The sequence below is a fragment of the Bos indicus x Bos taurus genome, chromosome 12, assembly GCF_003369695.1.
Source record: "Bos indicus x Bos taurus breed Angus x Brahman F1 hybrid chromosome 12, Bos_hybrid_MaternalHap_v2.0, whole genome shotgun sequence".
Taxonomy (NCBI): Eukaryota; Metazoa; Chordata; class Mammalia; order Artiodactyla; family Bovidae; genus Bos; species Bos indicus x Bos taurus.
In genome coordinates, this window is record NC_040087.1 from 25,721,780 (window position 1) to 25,741,344 (window position 19,565).

The 19,565-nt window shown below is 38.3% G+C and overlaps 1 protein-coding gene across 11 annotated transcripts in view; it reads right to left on the bottom strand.

Annotated features, from left to right (window-relative positions):
• Positions 1-19,565, bottom strand: part of NBEA (neurobeachin) — a 673,417-nt gene that overhangs the window by 210,743 nt on the left and 443,109 nt on the right. For all 11 annotated transcript variants that reach the window (XM_027557433.1, XM_027557431.1, XM_027557423.1 and 8 more), the window contains one exon: positions 1,372-1,508. In XM_027557433.1, coding sequence (XP_027413234.1) covers positions 1,372-1,508 — 137 coding nt within the window. The remainder of the gene's footprint in view (positions 1-1,371; positions 1,509-19,565) is intronic.

Below are 19,565 nucleotides of genomic sequence, written 5' to 3' on the forward strand. Positions count from 1 at the left end.
TAACAAAGTCCTAATAAAACTTTTGAAATTTGTATATGAAAACTATGCTAATAAAATGAAGATAATTTCTGACCTAATATATGTCAAACCTTATTTTATGCAGTAAGGGTTCCAGGCAGGATAAATTAATCAGAAATCCAAAATTACCGTTTACTTCATAGAGCAAGCCAATGATAAGAGCATAAAGACAAACTTTAAATGATTTAAAATCAAATGCACTACATTCAAACTCATTTTCAAAATTCTATTCTTTTGGAGCTAGAAATAAAAGAAGTCCTGTGACTATCCTCCAGAGTATTTTAAGAGTCAACACGTCTGGGAGGGGCTAATCACCTATGGGCCCTGGTTAGTTAATTCAGGTGCAGGTAAATTTGAGACTTTTAATTGCTATTCCACAAATAGCATTTTATAATGTTTTGCTTCTATATATAAATTAAACACAAATAATAAAGTTTTGGATCTTTGGGAGTATTTGTTTTTTGCTATTTTAGAACAACTGCCTCTGAAAAATACTTTAAAGGCAGATTTTTGTAAAATGATGCTTGTTTATCTAGCATGACTTATGTTCTTGAATTGATAGCCTCAGGAAAAAAAAGTTTACAAATGGCACAGTAACATAAAAGTTAAAACAACAATGGAATTGATTTCAGAAGAAACTTCAGAGGTATAGAGCTGCTGAATACTCAGGTTTTAAGTTTTACAAAATAAAATATAATAAACAAATACTTATGCATTTCAAATCATCCAAATATATGTTGTCCAGCACTACAACCACAGAAGACCTCATCTTTAAACATCTGAGCACCAATACATACTATGTATACACATTTTAAAGCAACGCTTCTCGGAGAATCGATTTCTCTTCTTAAATTCACATATAAAACGCATTCTTATTTCAGGAAATGAAAACTGGATGTAATAATAGAGATGAATTTATATCTAAATGCCCCTCCATAGTTTTCTTACAATCTTTTAATAAACAGTGATTCATACTTCAATGTATACTTTCGGAAATTAAAAGTGACCTTAGTAAGAAATTCCATGAGCCCTTTCCCAGTCTTCCCAGAGAATCTGAGATGCTGTACCCCAGGGACTTGGGAGCAACTGGCTTCACTACCAAATCTGCCCAAGTGCACACAAAGGCACTAGCACAGAGAAACTGTTAAAATGTAATAACAGGATTTAAGATGGTTACTATATTCTCCAATCCCATAAAATAGAGCAAGTGTTATTTCACTCATTTCATTTTCTATGAGGAGGATGGGAATGTGCTCCCCTCCCCCACTGTCATTTAAAACCAAGCAAAATTGAAAACCACTTCCTGCCTGCCACAAAGTCACCAGTACTGCACACGGAATCATTTTAACTCACTTTTGTGTCGATCTTCTTGAAGGCAGGATCATCCTCATCTACCTCGAAGTAGATTTCGGTCGTGGTGATGGACAGAGTCCCCTTGGCCACTACCACAGGAGCAATGAGCTGGGCAGGAGTGCTGAGAACCACTGGACCTGAAAGAAGAAGGCACCAGAGGAGTCAGGCTGTGCCTCTTTGCCCTTGCTTGCTCCCTCCCGGAAGGGCACCTCAGGTTTTTAAACATGCACTGAAAAAAAGTGTCTATATTATGCGGCAAGCTCCTTTCATGTGAGATAGGTCTGCTTAGTTGTTACACATTCTTATAACCAGACTGGAGATAAATAATTCTATAAAAACCCAAGAGGTCTCAAAATCGAATAAGTGACCCTCACTAAGCAAGTTTGCAACCTCTGCCTAGAAATCCTACATGGTTAGTGGGGCGCTGACATTAACCAACTTAAAAGTGCAGAATGACTCTCTCAGGCCCTGATTTTCCATTGAGCACGCACGGGCTTTCCGTTCGGAAGAGACGCTCAGGGCAGTCAGCACGGTCCCCAAAGACCAGCCAACGTGTAAATCCCGTCCACTGGGCAGCAGCGGCCCCCCAGGATGGGGGGGAGGATGTGAAGAGGTACAGGTCTAATATGTAAACCCCACTGCACTAACGGGTTTGCATCTTGCAGGAAGGTATCCCCACGCGCACATCGATACACTCGCAAAACGCGGACGTTAAATACATTGTTTATGCAGAAAAGCAGGAAAATTGTAGCAGTGATTTTTTTCCTCACCTGTAATAAGCCAAACATTATGAAATTGTAAGACGACTGAACAAAACGATTCTCAGAAGAGCATCTGCAAAGTGCCCTTTCTCAACTTTGGGGACTAGAAAAACTAAGCTTCAGTAAAGAGATTTTTAGAAAGTGTGCCTACTAAGGTGCTTACTTCGAATTCCTTCCACCTGAGTTAAAATCGAAAATTAAAAATCTTACGTATTAGAATATTAATTCAAAAGGGGAGGGGGTTACTTAACTGCCCCTTTAAGATTCCCCGTAGAGCGGGGACATTCTTCGCTCCCCTCAAGTCTGTACTTAAAATATAGACTTAGAAAAAAAAAAATGTATTCGTTATTCTGTAGCCAGGGCTCATTATATTCCCTTCTACCCCCGCACCCCCCTCACCCCCAACCCACCCTCTCCAGTACACACTTAAATGAGTCACAGTAACAGTAGAGGGAAAGGAATGAAAAGGTAGGTCCCCTGCGGCCGCTCAGGCCCGGGCCCCTCGCGAGCAGCGGCTCCTCGCGGGGAGACCCGTTCGCACCGCCGGAACCGCGGCGAGCAGGCCGGGCCTGGTCCCCGTCCGAGTGCGGGGACCGCGGCGGAGCCCACGATTCCAGGGAGCGGCACACGCCGAGTTCACGACCATCCTGCACAAAGCCGGGCGTTTCTGCTGCAGGAGGACCAGGGAGGAATCGGCCGGCTGTCGCGCTTAAAGGGCGGGGGTTTGGGGGTGGTGGTGTGTGTGGCTGTGGGGCAAACTGGGTGTCAGCCTGCATCCCGGTCGGGACCGCCCGCCCGGGGCGGGCTCACGAGGAGCCCCTGCTTTCACTCTGCCGCTTCCCAGCCCCTTCAAGCCCGCAGCCGGGGAGCCCTCCCGGCCCCGGCTACCGGCGCGGGTCTCCGGCGGGCAGCTTCCGCTGGGGCCGAGCGGAGTCAGGGGTCCGCCTTGGCTCCATAAGGTTTTTCTTTCCAAAGGGCTAGGCGGTCGATCTGAAGCGCCACTTTAAAGGCTCATCAATCTTAATCTAGGTTGCTCAAGTAATTATGCCCGAATCTCTTGTACGATTACAAGTGGATTTGGGTTTCTATTCCCCAGGCCCTCCTTTGTGTTTATTGGAGGGTCTGCGCGCGCGCTCCTCCGAAGCCCCCCGCGCTCCGGCCGGTTAGAACCGCTCCCTTAACCCTTAAGCCGCCGTGTCGCTCGTTTGGAGGCCACTCTTCGTACTTCTCTTCGGTAGAAATCCGGGAGGTTTACTCTTGACTGGGGCGAGGTGAGAAAGAAGGTGACCTGATTCACCTCGGAAACTGTGTCTTCCTACCCATCCTTGGGCCTTGATGAACCTTAAGCAAAGTCCTCATTCTAAACACGGAAAGCTACTGATCTCTGGTTTCATAGAATATTCTGGTGTTTGGAGACGATGAATGGTCAAAAACATTAAAAATGGCGAACTGCTTCGTTCTCTTAAAAAACAGTTTAAAATATCCAAACAAATTGGAAAAAACGGTAAAAATCATGATACCCGTTATTAAAACCACAGAAACTGATTGACCGAAATAGACGGTATTTTAATTACACAATTAATTTTAATTACGAATTTTAATTACACAATTCTGTGAACTTTTAACGGGGAACACATTTCCGCTACCTGTTTCTCTGACTATCTGAAAGGCGGCTGCGTTTCCTTTTGATTTTACTCCAAACGCGTTCTACTGAATTGGGATTTTTTTTTTTTTTTTTTTCTGGGGGTCGGTGGTGGGCGGTTATAAAAGGGCTTCGAACTGGTCCTTCTTTAAGAAAGGCACTCATGAAATATTCAGCTTTAATAGTGTGTCATTTTTACCCCTGTCCTTTGGAAATCTCCAATTACAACTTCCAATTCCATAGCATGTTTAAGGAGCGCTGAGTCTTTTTGTTGTAGCCTTCAGGGAGCAAACCAGCCGCAGAGAGAACAGAGTTAATCCACTACAGCGATAACAGAGAGGGGATTATGTTTTAATCCCCTTTGGGGGAGCCTCTGGATTTTAGGGATCCGATATTAAAATGTTTACATAAGGCAAGGTCACAAACCAGCACCCAGCATCTTCCAAGTGGAAGATCTGGTTATTTGGAAACCTTGGATTCCTTTCCAAATAAAAATAGTTCAGAAAGGGCAGCACGTCTAGACGTCAGAGTGATGTGGCAGATTCTGTTCTAGAAGATAACTAGATACATATTTAATCTGTTGGGTGTAGGGAACTGGGGACTGGATGTAGATCTATTCATGCTAATCAGTACCATGGCAATAAAAGGATCCATTGTATCAAGGTCCTCAGGCACACACAGAAGTAAAGTGATGGATATTAAAAGATAGTGAAACAAATGGATGGAACCAAACCACCCCCCTTTTTGTTGCTACATCCAGTGGTTTAAAGTTTTACCATCAAAAGTGCTAACTAAAGGAAAAATAAATGTTACTTACCTTTTAGAATTGGCAGTATAATGTCTAAGAAGTATTGATCCATTACTATTTGAGAGGACAGGGATATGACTTGCCATTAATTTAGATGCTAATTTAAAATCTGAACTAGAACAAAGATTACCCAAGCACAATGGAAACTCTTAAGAAGAGTTAACTTCTCTTTAGAGCCATGGGATCTTTATTCAGTGGAGGGGTAGAGTAGAGTAGAAAATACATATGTTTTATATTTAGGAAGGGAACTATTCATCAAATATATATTTAAAAGTAGAATGTTAAAAACCACTTGTGGGTTTGGAGGATTTTACTGAGAACAAAATTCTAAGCCTAGAAGTCATGATACATCAACTTTTAGACAGAACTTTACAGTTTACACAGGTCTTTTACATTTTTACTTAACTACTAGTTCAATAGTCACAATTTGGGGGCTATGGATGTATCATACCCTCCTGCCAAAAACCACCAGGAACACAACTGGAGTTGAGAAGGTGGTGCTAACTGCTCACTGCTGTGAGGGAGATAGGAAGGAACCATGAGATGACTAGGTAAGAGGGTTCAGAAAGGACTTGCTGTAGGATCAGAGCTCTGGTTAAGTGATTTGGGGAAGGGTTCAAAGAAGAGCTTTGCTCTGGATTGGGCTCTGTCAGGATTGGCAATAATTCTGTGATTAAGCTTAATCTTATTTAGGACTAGACCTTCCCTGGTAGCTTGGATGGTAAAGACTTTGCAGTGTAGGAGACAGGGTTTCTATCCTTGGGTCAGGAAGATCCCTTTGAGAGGGAAATGGCAACCCACTCCAGTATTCTTACCTGGAGAATTCCATGGACAGAGGAGCCTGGTGGGCTACAGTCCATGGGTTCACAAAGAGTCGGACACAACTTGGCGACTAGACCTAGGCTAAAACTGTGATTGATAGAGAAGAAGCAGTCACTCCTATAAGGAGTAAAGGAGGATGTTAATGTTCAGGTAAGTTGTATAGAGTGATCTTGCTTTTGTCTGTGCTTAGACAAAATTATAGTGTTTTTTTACCTCACATCATCATGTGGACTTGTCTGATGCTGGTGTTCTGTGAGGTTGTTTAGGTCCAACAGGAGAACACCATGACTGAGCTGTGAGCCCCAGGCCAGCTCCCAGTGATCCTGAGGCCTCCTTGTAAGGGTCAGGCCAGTTTCCTGAGGTCAGAGGCTGCTTTTCTCTTCCTCAGATTCAGGAATTAATCATTTTTTTAAGGGAGAGAGTCAACAGCATTCCAGCTATTAAAAGTCAATTATGGTGATTAAATTCTCAAACTGCTAAAATTCTTACAAGCTTCAATATAAAGCAAGACAAAGAATATATATATATATATATGGACAAGGAGTTGAAATTCAATTAAAATTGGCATTGTTACAATTATTGATGACTTTTAGTTGGCAAAAAATATACTTAGTGTACATGAAATTATGATGTATTTTAGAGTCACTTGAATATTTTCTAAACTTAGTTTAATATTAATGAAAGTTTTATTAGCTATATGGATTTACTCCAATCTCAATTACTCTGAAACCACATGTTCAATTTGCTGTTGGAACACGTAAAAGACCATTATTTGGGGATAATAAGCATTGACTAATCTTTGTAAAATTACTAAACTTACAGTCCTGCATTATTTAGAAGAAGTAAAACTAATGTGAGATTCTTTATATTTAGTGGAAAAGGATATCATTCCAGAAAATTTTAGCACAAAAATATAGTATGTAAAATTTTACAAAAGCTTCTATAGTGAGAATAGAATTTGTAGGACAATAACTCACGGCAGGAGTGACCAAACATATCTAAAATATTTATTGCTGCTTTGAACTTATTTTTAAGTAGGGCACTACCAATTTAAAGGAATGTTTACACCATATGATTACATGAATGAAATGTTTAATCTCAGGGAACTGAAGACTATGAGAATATGAGAAAGCTGGAACTTTGTTTTGGAATCCTAGGAAAACTTTAACCATTAAGAAAATGGAGGTGTTTGTGTATGTGCCTAAGGGTGAGGGCAATTAGGGGTGAATGCTGCAGAAGATCTGAGTTTCCTACTACCCAGAGTTTCCTGGGTTTCAAGCATTTGAAATGCCTCAAAAAAAAAAAAAAAAAGGAAAGTAACAAAATGTCTACCAGTGACGCTTTTCTTTAAATGCAGAAAATATTGATAGTGGTCCAAATATATTACCAGAATAATGATGCTCTGAGATTTTTCAAAAACTTTTCTTGCAGGGAAAAGAATTCCAGAATATTTTTGCTTAAATCAGGAAAATATAACTTGAACAACTCATAGCATACATAACCCAAGAGTAATAAATTTGCATTCCAGCATTATCACCTCCTTCCCTAACACACACACACACACACACACACACTCCCCACACTACCAATTATGAACACTCTATAAATCCAAATTTTATACAAAACTCACTCTACCCAAGAAATGGCCTCTTTGTGCTCTTTGGCGACTTTTTGAACATAAGTGAAAGTCACTCAGTTGCGTCTGACTCTTTGTGACCCCATGGACTATACAGTCCATGGAATTCTCCAGGCCAGAACACTGGCATGGGTAGCTGTTCTCTTCTCCAGGGATCTTCCCAACCCAGGGATTGAACCTAGGTCTCCCACATTGCAGGCGGATTCTTTACCAGATGAGCCACCAGGGAAGCGAACCTAATCTATCCTTAAGTTTTGAACATAATCTATCCATAAATTGAGATGAACAATAACCAATCATCCCGCTGTGCAGTGTCTTCCTTAGATTGTTACTGTGTAAAATGAGACAGATGCTTCAAAATACACATGAGTCTTTTCAGAGGTGAGCAAACCTACTTCTGGTAAAACTCAGCTTACCAGAGTCTGAAGCAGAAACAGAAACAATGGAGCCCTCTATATAAGATAAACTGAAGACTACATTTTAACAAAATATCTATTCACCATGGTAGAACATCTATCTAAAACCCCATTTAATGTGTTTATAATAAACAATTTTATAAGTCCTAAGAGATAATTTGATAGGCCTTAACTTTAGTTAACCTATCATTTATGTTTGTGATTCTTTTGTAGACCCGATAACTCTTTATGTTAAAATGAAACCAACAAAAACCAGTGCATTTTCGGCAAAGACAACTCTACAGAAGGAACAGCTTACAAAGCATATATACTCTAAGTAAAATATTCCTGAATTATTTCCCAGCATAAACATATACTAAAAAGCAGTGATAATTTCAATGTTTGTGGGTGATAATTTGCTCTGCCTTTTGATTCACTAGGTGAGCCAGCTGAGAAAACTGTGATTCTAGTTATATCACGTTCAGTACAACATATGGAATCCATTCTTCGGTTTCTGGAAAGGTACTGACTCTTTCATGGCACTAGGATATCATTTAATGATCAAGAAGAGTAACTTCCTACTAGATTGGATGAGTGAATAAACTGGGGGACATGATTTAAATCTACTGGACCAGGATGACTAAGTCTTTGCACCCCTTGGTTAGAGGACTGACTTGTTTTTACTTTTTCATGGTTTCCTGGGCACATCTTTATTGCAGCACTTAAAATGCATCAGATGTCTGCATTTAGAAGGCCGTTTCTCCCATTTGGCATAAGCTACTTGAAGACAAGGGAATTATTTTCTCTCAACTGAATACAGAAAATGATAAACATCTTTGTTGCATTTATATATCATAGTAAAACGGTCAATTAAAATAACAGATTACATCTTTTATATTTTTCTGGAATTGATTTCAAGTTGTTCTTTAAAAATATGCTGGACTTTGCATTTTATAGAAGAGATCAATTTTAAAATATGCTCCAATAGGAGTTAAAATGCAGCTGGTCATTCCAGCTATATATACATATAACATGCATACTATTATTTTTTAAATGACATAATTTTATAACTGCCACATTTTTCCCAGTGTGTAAGTTGTTTTCTCTTTGTAAATTAAATACCGAGACAAATGTTGAACTCATTTAATTCATTCATTCATGTAGCTAGCAAAAATTATTCAATTATTCACTGTTTCAAGCACTGAGAGAATGCAGTAATGTATAAGGTGTGGATCTTACCCACAAACCGCTTAAAATACATAGCAAAGATAAGAAATATATAGGAATAAGTATGGAATAAAGGAGAAAGAGTTTACCTAAGCATTGTTAAAGCACTTGACATGTATGAATCTCATTTGTTCCTCGTAACACACCAGCAGATAGGTACAGCTATGACTTCCATTTTACAGAGAGAAAATGAGACTGGGAGCTGAAGCAACTTAGGGAAGGTCACTCAACTTGGAAAGGGCAGAGACATGATTCAAACCTGGTGACCTGACTCCAGGGTATTTACTGGTAAGTATACTGCCTCCCGGGCTTCCCTGGTAGTTTATCTGGTAAAGAATCCACCTACAATGTGGGGGACCCCAGTTCAATTCCTGGGTTGGGATGATCCCCTGGAGAAGGGATAGGCTACCCACTCCAGTGTTCTTGGGCTTCCCTGGTGGTTCAGACAGTAAAGAATCCTCCTGCAATGCCGGGAGACCTTGGTTTGATTCCTAGGTGGGGAAGATCCCCTGGAGGAGAGCACAGCAACCCACTCCAGTATTCCTGCCTGGAGAATCCCCATGGAGAGAAGAGCCTGGTGGGCTACAGTCCATAGGGTTGTGGAGAGTTGGACTAACTGAAGCGACTTAGCATGGCACAGCAAGGCATACAGCCTCCCACCAAGAGCAGAACATAAAAATACTAAAAATCCTATAGACAGTCACCGAACTGTAAGATTTCCAGTCTCTTGGGGAGGATGTGGTGGGGCCAGGTGAGGCAATGAACTGAAGTGAGTTGTGATGGATGGATGGGTAGGATTCAGATAGGTGGATGTACAGGGAAGAGTGTGTGAGCAGGAACAGAGTTTGAACAAATAGGGCGGGATACGCACAGGAGAAAATCAGATGGGACAGCAGTTAATAGATGTGAAGGGGAACAGTGCTGGATGAGACTGAAAAAATACATGTAGCCTTGAATGTCATATTTTTTAGGTTAAGGAACCAAAGATTAAAGCTCAGGTATCACAGTGTGGAGCAGCAGTGTCTGTCCTTTTTTGAGCTCACGCATCTCTTGAAGATGATTAAATATTTGGTCCCTTCCTAGAAAAATCCACATATGAACATTCATCCATCCTGACTGCATAAAAGCGAAGTACTCATATTTTGCAGAAAATAAAATTCGGTTATTTATCTTGATGTCCTCCTCTATCTAAAGATCTTTCTGCCTCTGTATTTACTGTTATTTCTTTTCCTCCAGTTTTCTTCAGGAAAAAAACTGCTCATCCTCAATTTGAACTTTCGTACTGTTCAAGTCAGGTACTCTCTCCACCAGGCTATCAGTCCTACCCTCCCCCACTTCTGCTTCTCTCTTATCTTGGTTTCCTCTCTTTAGTTAAGCTTCTAGACACCAGTTTTTACCTCTTAGTTCATCACTCCCATTCACTGCTTTTGTCTTCACCCTCATCCTCTACTTAGGCCAAGGTGTTAGGGACCTACATGTTAATTAAAATGCTAAAGGCTTGGAAAAGTCCTTCCATTCATTAAAAAAAATAAAAAAGAAAACACAATCTGTGTAACGTTTTATTTTTAAACCCAGAATTTCCTAAATATATTTAACTACATATTTTCTTTTTAGCATATTTCAAAATAACTGTGTTCCAAGGAATATCAGTTTGAAAATTACTGAGTCAGAGTTCCTTGATTTCTGCAGTATATTACAGACGAAACTCATGCTTATTGCACTTTATAGAGAATTTTTTTTTTTTTTAACAAACTGAAGTTTGTGGCAATCTTGCATGCAGAAACTCTTATCAGCACCAATTTTTGCAACAGCATTTGTGCACTTCAAGTCTGATTGTCACCTTTTGGTAATTCTCATAATATTTCAAACTTTTTCATTATCATTATATTTGTTACAGTGATGTATGGCCAGTGATCCTCGATATTACTACTGTAATTGCTTTTGGCCACCATGAACCCCACCAAGATTGTGAACCTAAGTGACAAATGTTGTGTTTCTTCTGACTGTTCCATTGACCAGCGCATTCTCTTGCTTTTCTCCTTTTCCCTGGGTCTCTCTGTTCTCTGAGACACAACAATATTGAAATTAGGCCAATTAATAACCCTACATTGGCCTTGAACTGTTCAAGTGAAAGAATCAGTCATAGGTCTCTCACTTAAAATCAAATGCTAGAAATGATTAAGCTTAGTGGGGAAGACATGCTAAAAGCAGAGATAGGTCAAAAGCTATTCCTCTTGTGCCAAAGAGTTAGCCAAGTTGTGAATGCAAGGGAAAAGTTCTTGAAGGAAATTAAAAGTGCTACATCAGTGAACACATGAATGATAAAAAAGGAAACATCTTTATTGCCCATTGGAGAAAGTTTGAGTGATCTGGATAGAAGATCAAACCAACTACAACTTTCCCTTAAGCCAAAGTCTAACCCAAAGGTTCTAACTCTCTTTAATTCTATGAAGGCTGAGAGAGGAGGTGAGGAACTTTTTCAGAAAAGTCTGAAGCCAGTAGAGGCTGAATCATGAGGTTTAAGGAAAGAAGCTATCTCTGTAATATACAAGTAAAAAGTGAAGCAGCAAGTGCTAATGTAGAAGCTGCATCAAGTTTTCCAGAAGGTCTAGCCAAGATACTTAGTTCAGTATCTTGAACAACAGATTTTTTTTTTTTTTAGATGAAAAATGACCGTCTATTGGAAGAGGATACCATCCTTCTAGGACTTTCAAAGCCAGAGAAGTCAATACCTTAAGCTTCGAAGAACAGGTTGACTCTTGTTAGGGTCTAAAGCAGCTGATGACTTTAGGTTGAAACCAATGCGAATTTGCCATTCTGAAAATCCTAGGGCCCTTAAGAATTATGCTGAAACTATTCTGTCTGTGATCCGTAAAATGAACTAATGAAGCCTGGATGACAGCACATCTGTTGACAACCTGGTTTGCTGAATATTTTAAGCCCAATGTTGAGACATACTGCTCAGCAAAAAAAATTCCTTTCAAATTATTACTGCTCCTTGACAATCCACCTGGTTACCCAAGAGCTCTGAAGGAGATGTACAAGGAGATTGATGCTGTTTTCAAGCCTTCTAACATAATGTCTATTCTGCAGCCCATAGATCAGGGAGCTGTTTTGACTTTCAAGTCTTTGTAAGAAGTACATTTCATAAGACTGCAGCTGACATAATAGTGATTCCTCTTATGAGTTTGGGGAAAGTAATTTGAAAACTTTCTGGAAAGGATTCACCATTCTAGATGCTATTAAGATTTGTGATTCATGGGAACAGATAAAAATGTCAACAGGTGTTTGGAAGAAGTTGATTCCAGCCCTCATGGATGACTTTGAGGTGTTCAAGACTTCACTGGAGGAAATAATTGTAGATGTGGTAAATACAGCAAGAGAACTAGAATGAGAAGTGGAGCCTGAAGATGTGACTGCAGTGCTGCAATCTCATGATAAAACTTGAACAGTTGAGGAATTGTTTCATATAGATAAGCAAAGAAAATGGTTTCTTGAGATGGAATCTACTGCCTGTAAAGTTGCTGTGAAGACTGCGGAAATGACAACAAAGGATTAAGAATGGTACATAGGGACTTCCTTGGTGATCCAGTGGCTAAGACTCCACGTTCCTAGTGCAGAGAGCCTGGTTCAATCCCTGGTCAGAGACCTAGATCCCACATGCCCCAACTAAGACTCGGCCCAGCCAAGTAAATAAATACATACATACTTTAAAAACAAATGGTACATAAACTTAGCTGATAAAGCAGTGGTGGGGTTTGAGAGGACAAAGCTCAATTTTAAAAGATTCTGTTGTGGGCAAATGTGATCAAATAGCATTGCATGCTACAGAGAAATCATTTGTGAAAGGACGAGTCAATCCATGTGGCAAACGTCACTGTGGTCTTATGTTAAGAAATTGCCACAGACACTCCTGCTTTCAGCAACCACCACCTTGATCAGTCAGCAGACTTCACATAGAGGCAAGACCCTCCACCAGCAAAAAGAGTATGACTAGCTGAAGGCTCAGATGATGGTTGACATTTTTTAACAATAATATTTAAAAATTAAGATATTTTCACTTTTTTAGACACAATACTAGTGCACACTTACAGACTATAGTATAATTTAAACATTAACATAATTTCTATGCACTAGGAAAACAAAAAATCACGTGACTTGATCGACTCCAATACTCGCTTTGTGGAACAGAACCTACAATATCTCCCAGGTGTGCCTGTATTCTCTCCTGTTCTCTTTCTTCCTGACCTCCTTCTTGGTATCCCTGAGATGTTGTCCTTTGTTGGCCAGTTAAACCTTATGTTCCACAGGGGATCTGACTTTGGGCTGCTGCTCTTCTCTTTATATATTCTTACTTTCCTTCGGTGATCTCAGGGGTTTAAATTATGAATTCTATGCCCAACTTGGCTCTCAAATTACAAACCTTCATATATATTAGAAAAACTCAGATATCCAACAGACCAGGATGACCAGTCATCTTCATTTCTCTTTCCCCTAAAGCCCTGCATCTTTACATTCCCAAACACATTTAATAGCTTCTAGATAATTACTTCTCCCAGGCCAGATTCCCCTCATTCCTACTCCTCACAACTGATTAATTATCATGGTCCCTCACATCTGACCTCCTCCGTGTTGTTCGAAGCTGTCCCCTTCTCTTTCTTCTACCACCAATTTAGTTCAAGCTTTCATTACCTCTGATGTGGGCAACAAGAGCCTCTTACCTCAAGTCTAGACATCCTAAAATCATAATCAGCACAGTGGCCTGAGTGATTTTTTTAAAATTAATTAGTTCTTTCCATTGCCATGCTTAAAAATCATTATTGTCTCACTGTAGCCTTTAGGGTAAAATATAGGGTCCTCATGGCACAAAATGCACCACCTGTAACCCTGTCAATCTCAGCTTCAGAGATTTCTGCCTCATACTTTGACCTGAATAACTGAGAACTAGTGTAGTTTCACAGGGAAGGTGATATTTTAGCACGTGATGTTCACATGTTGTCTGTAAAAACTCCAAATTTTAACTTATGATTCCAGACTCAAAACAGGAAACATCCATTCTAGGAAGGCTTTCCAGAATACACATGGTGGTCAAGGGCCCTGTTTTGTGTTATCATGGTTTCCTTTGATTATCTAGGACGTTTTTTTTTTTTTTTTATTCCATTATCTGTTCTCCCACTATACTGTAAAGTCTTTGAAAACAGGAACTTTAATCATGTGTCTTTTTACCCCAAATACCCACCATAATGTCTTACACACAGTATATGTTGAATATTTTATATTTGTTTTGCTTGGATAACCACATCCAACGTGAGTCAAGTTAGGATCTGACAACAGAGAATAAGGACTCAAATAGGTCCTTCCAGCTCTTATCTTTATTGTGTGTGATGAATTTTGACATTTTCTATTTGAATCTTTTCTCTTTTATTTCATTTACAAAAACACTGGTAATAGTTCAAGTAATTGATTTGCTAACCCATCAATAGGTTATAACTTAGGATTAAAAAAAGAAAACAGTGATGTAATAGATGAATAAGGGCTTTTGGTGAAAGAATGGGTTCACTTCTTGGCCCACTTATTTGTTATGTGATCATAAATAAACACCCCAAAGTCTGACCCTAAGTTTACACATCTTAGAATGAACTGTAATACCTAATTCATAGAGTTGTGAAGTTTTCAGCCTGTAGGGCTGTTTTTTCCCTTATGCAAATTCTATCTCCCAGCATCATTTGCCCATCTGCACTTACTCTTTACTACTTAACTAGCTCATCCTCTCCCCACACCCTGAAAACTGCCTGGTGAATACAGACTTATCCACACAATCCATTCTTAGATGCAAGATTTATTTGTGTGTGTGAGTGTGAGAGAGAAAGATTTTATTTTTTCACACTTCTCATTTTTTACTGGGGTATAGCTGATTAACAATGTCATGATAGTTTCAGGTGAAAAGTGAAGGGACTCAGCCATACTTTTTAAGAAAGTTTTCCTGATATTTGGTTCTTAAGGTTCCTATTTTAGATACAAATTGAACATATTTAGCCGCTTCATCTGCTAAAATATATTTAGCTGTTTCATCTGCTAAAAATGAGGGGAAAATTCAACAGAACTTTTCAACAAAAAAACACATAAAACATTACTATTGGTCTTCTTTTGATCAATAAAACTGCCTAAACTCTTTGTCTGGAAAGAAGATTTTTAACAATACTTAGCCAGCAAATTCTGCCTGACTTTCTCTTCTTTTTTGCTGATACAAAGTTCTAGATTTATATTTTATTGGACTGATGCCTGAACTGATGGAGCAGATTTTACTGGAATAACTACATAAAAATGGATTTCCATGTAAAAACTTATTCTTAGTGCTATTTATGTTGGAGATCCTTCTGCAGGCTGTGACTCTGGCTCCGAAGCACTAAGTCATTGAAGCAAAATAATTAAATCAATAAAATATTTTCAGTATGCAGAAAGACTTATTTGTCCTTTTGTATGGCACTGCTCTGAGAAGACAATGGCACCCAACTCCAGTACTCTTGCCTGGAAAATCCCATGGACGGAGGAGCCTGGAAGGCTGTAGTCCATGAGGTTGCTAAGCGTTGGGCATGACAGAACAACTTCACTTTCACTTTTCACTTTCATGCATTGGAAAAAGAAATGGTAACCCACTCCAGTGTTCTTGCCTGGAGAATCCCAGGGACGGGGGAGCCTGGTGGGCTGCCGTCTATCGGGTCCCACAGAGTCGGACACGACTGAAGCGACTTAGCAGCAGCAGCATGGCACTACTCTAAATGTGGGGGCAAAATCAGTTTTTCACCTAATTGTGAATTAGTGCCAAATTCTTTCAGAGGGAGCACAGAACACTCTGGAATGAGGCAGTGATACCATAATGAAACCACCCCTTCCTCTTTTTCAATTAACTAAAACCCATAGTCTGACATTGGGAAAACAGTTTTGTTATCTCACACTTTTTTCCTCCAAGTGTGACAAACGAGGTGACCCATACATTTTCAACAAGAGAATAAAATTCACTCATTCGTACACTTAAAAAAAAAACAAAAAACATGGCATATTGAAACATTAGCTTCCTAGGAGAGAGATGGTACTTGAATTGAGTTGCAAGCTGCCCCTATTTTGCATGTTGGTGGTATATGGTTTAACTATAGTTTATAGTTTAACTATAAATCTGAAAGAGATTACTTTGTGGGATACTCTCCATACAGCGAAAACAGTAAAAAATAAAAATAGGTCTCATCTAAAATGCTTTATTAGAAAGAAAGAGATCTCATCACAGTGGTCTTGAAAGATCTACAGCATACAAAGAAATGCTTATTCTTAAAATTAAAAAAAAAAGATGCAAGAAAATTATATATGATCGGAATCATGGTTTATGTGTAATAAACATAGTTGAATTATATCCTTTTATATTTTAAATTTACAGAATTTGATTGGTGGGATATCATTACAGTTAAAAGTACCTTAAAAGTGTTTTTATAGACTACAGAATCCATGGTTGGAGGAGACACATACTTTGGCAGATAAAGAGAGATGGATATAGTAAAATGTTTGCAGACTCTAAAATGGCCATGGAGACACTAAAAATAATTAAGAAAGGCTAAGAAAGATAGATATTCAAGGTGAAGCTTTCACTGATTTTCACAACTCTTCAACTGAATTTAAAATTAACGTAGAAGTTTAAATATTTTAGCTTTGGTAAGAAATGAGCATATGTTAACACTGTCTCTAAGATCTTTGTGAATTCTGTGTTTGAAACTGAACACGAACCCTTTGGGTATACTATTTATGAGTGCAAAGCAACTTTCTAATTCCAAGAGAGAAAGACTTACCAGGACTCATGAGGCTTTTTCAACATCAAATAGCTTTTACTAAACAACATTTTGATGAGTTAAGTGTGACTGAGTCGGGGACATATGGATTAAATTTCCCTTAAAATACACATGGGTTTAAAAATTAAGGAAAAAATCCTGAGCAAAAAATAATGCTTTTCAGAGAATCTAGCATGTTTAAAAACTATTTTCCTTTAAATACAAATATCAGGTTGACTACAGTCTAGTTAGACTTTGTAATTAAAACTACTTAATTATAAATGCCAGGGATTTAAAAAAAAATATTAGTTCTATCGGGAAAAGAATCTTCATTAATTCTACTTGATTTGAGTTGTGTGGAATAGTTAGGCCTAACTCAAGCAGACAAGATCTGAGTCAGAGTTTATCTCCATCTATGAAACACTGACCTTGTTTTCATGTACAGAACTTATTCTCTTATTCCATTAAACAATTACAATATTTTTTTTTCTGTGATTTCAGCTCATACTCTTTTTTTCTTATTTAAATAACACATTTCCTTGAAAAAGTCTTCAGTTTTAGAATTCTGCCGTTCCTTTCATTTTATTATTATAATTGTCTAGAATCTTGAGTTCTTCCTTCTTGTTTGCCCTATGTTTTGCTTTACCTTCCTTTCTTAGCTCAGTTTTTAGGTAACCTTCACTTGCTATATACACAACTTTGTCTCTGGGTGCTGAACATTCCAAGTTAGAACACTTAAAGGCCTAATTATCTCTCTGATCATCTTAATTGTCTACTTTCACTTACCTAGGGTAGACATACTCTGTACCATAATTTCCTGGTTATTTGATTTACTGAAGAGTGGAAGTAGAACTAATTCTCCTGATGACTTTCTTCCCTATCAGTTTCTGAACCCCAGAGTTCTACATAGTCACTAAGTACTCAAAAGGTGTTAATAAGTAAGTAAATGAGTACATGAAATGCAGTCAAGTAGATTTAGGGAGGTAGGAATGGTCAAACTTAAAAAAATTTCTAAAAAACTGGTGTAGGGAGTCAACTATACAGTGATGGAAGATAATTAAAATTGTGAAGGTGAGTACTTTATATGTATACAGATGTTGAATTATAATGCTGAATACCTGAAAATTTCATAATTTTAAAAACTCTAAACAAGTTTCTCCCCCATTCACATTTGATAATTGCTTTCATTTTGAATTGGTAGAACAAAGACTGAAAGAAATGCAAACAGTTCTACCAGTTAACACTGAGAAAAGCAGTCTGAACAACCACTGCCCAATAAACATCAGTGGAATTGCACTGGGAACTGTTATGAGCATTAAAGGTGAGCCATGCGAGGAAGGTGACTACATTCTACTTTTCTTAGGTCTCCTACTTAGATCTAAACTTTTTCTCAGTCTTAAATTCACATAATGTATTTCTTATAAATTTCAGATTCTTGATTTTGGTTAGAAAGTGTGTGTATGTGTGCACCTGTGTGTAAAGGATTGTAAATCTACCACCTCACCACTTTGAAAACCTTCCCTCCCAGAAAAATCCAACCCCTTACATTCTAACACTTCTTCCTCCTAATGCTAGTTTCCTGTACTAATTATAATTACTCTTTTCAAAATATTCAAAGCAACATTATAGTCCATTGGTTACAGGACATGTTTTCTATGTGGTAGAGAAAAACAATTTTTTGATTAGGAGTTCACAGGGGTATCTTCATGTTAAAAATGGTGGAACCTCAAGAAACATTTAGTTAAAGTGACATAATTCCTGGAAATTGGGATGGAACCAAGATTAGCTTAACTGTAGGTATTCTTACTCTGGAAAAGTCAAGTGATTATCTGAATGAATGAATCAGTATGAACATATGATCTGATAATTCAAGCCCCAAACACTTAATTTCAATAGCTTAAAAGAAGTTTTATTTTGTCTCTTGATTTTGGTATAAATTATCCAGTAATTATCTCAGCTTTCCAGCTTACGTATAATGAACTTTTTCAATGGGAACATTTTAAGGGCAAGTAATCTTTTTAGACAATTTCCTCATGGTTCAAAGGTACAAGGGATATAGTTGCTAGTGTTACAGTCTAAAAGGAGGGAAATATACAGAAAAGCATCTGCAAAACAAGGCTTCAGTAATAAAGTGTCTTGAGAGTAATATAATCAAAATTTTATGGGTTAGCTATAATAAAAAGATAGATAATAACCAGCACTGGGAAAAATGTGGAGAAACTGGACCCTTGCACACTGCTGACAGGAATATAAAATAATGCTGCCACTTTGGAAAGCAGTCTAGTAGTTCCTCAAAAAGTTAAAAATAATTATTTGACCCAGCAATTCCATGCCTAGGTATACACCCAAGAGAAATAAAAGCATATGTTTGCATAAAATGTTGCAAATGAATATTCACAGCAGCATTGTTGTAATGGCCAAAAGATGAAAACAAACCAAATGTCCATAAACATTTGATAAACAACGAAGGATGGATAAACAAAATGTGATACAGTCCAACAGTGGAATATTATTCACAGTAAAAAAAGACATACACGTTACAACATGGATGAGCCTTGAAAACATTATGATAACTAAAAGAAACTAGTCACAAAAGACTCCATATTATATGATTCCACTGACATGAAATGTGCAGAATAAGCAAATGTATGGAGACAGAAAGCAGGTTAATGGTCCTCTAGGGCTGGAAGGAAGGGAGGGAAGATGAGAATTTTGGGAGGAATAGCTAAAGAGTATGAGATTTCTTCTTGGGGTGATGAAATGTTCTTAAATGGTGGTGATGGTTACATAACTGTTAATATACAAAAATCATTAAAATCATTGTGCACTTTAAATGAGTCAATTGTATGGTAACAGAAAAGTTGCTGCCAAAAATTATTATGGGAAGCTAAGATTGGCTAGTGAGTATTTCATAAAGTATTGTATTTAAGTAGGTATTTTAAAAGGGTAGAGATTTTGATAACAGGAGATAAGGGATGGTGTACTGCAGAGATGTATCAAGGACATTTTGGGTGGAAAGAGAAGTCTGAACATTGGTGGTGTGGGCTTGCAGAAAATCTTTTCAGTTATTTGACATTAAGTATATGGGT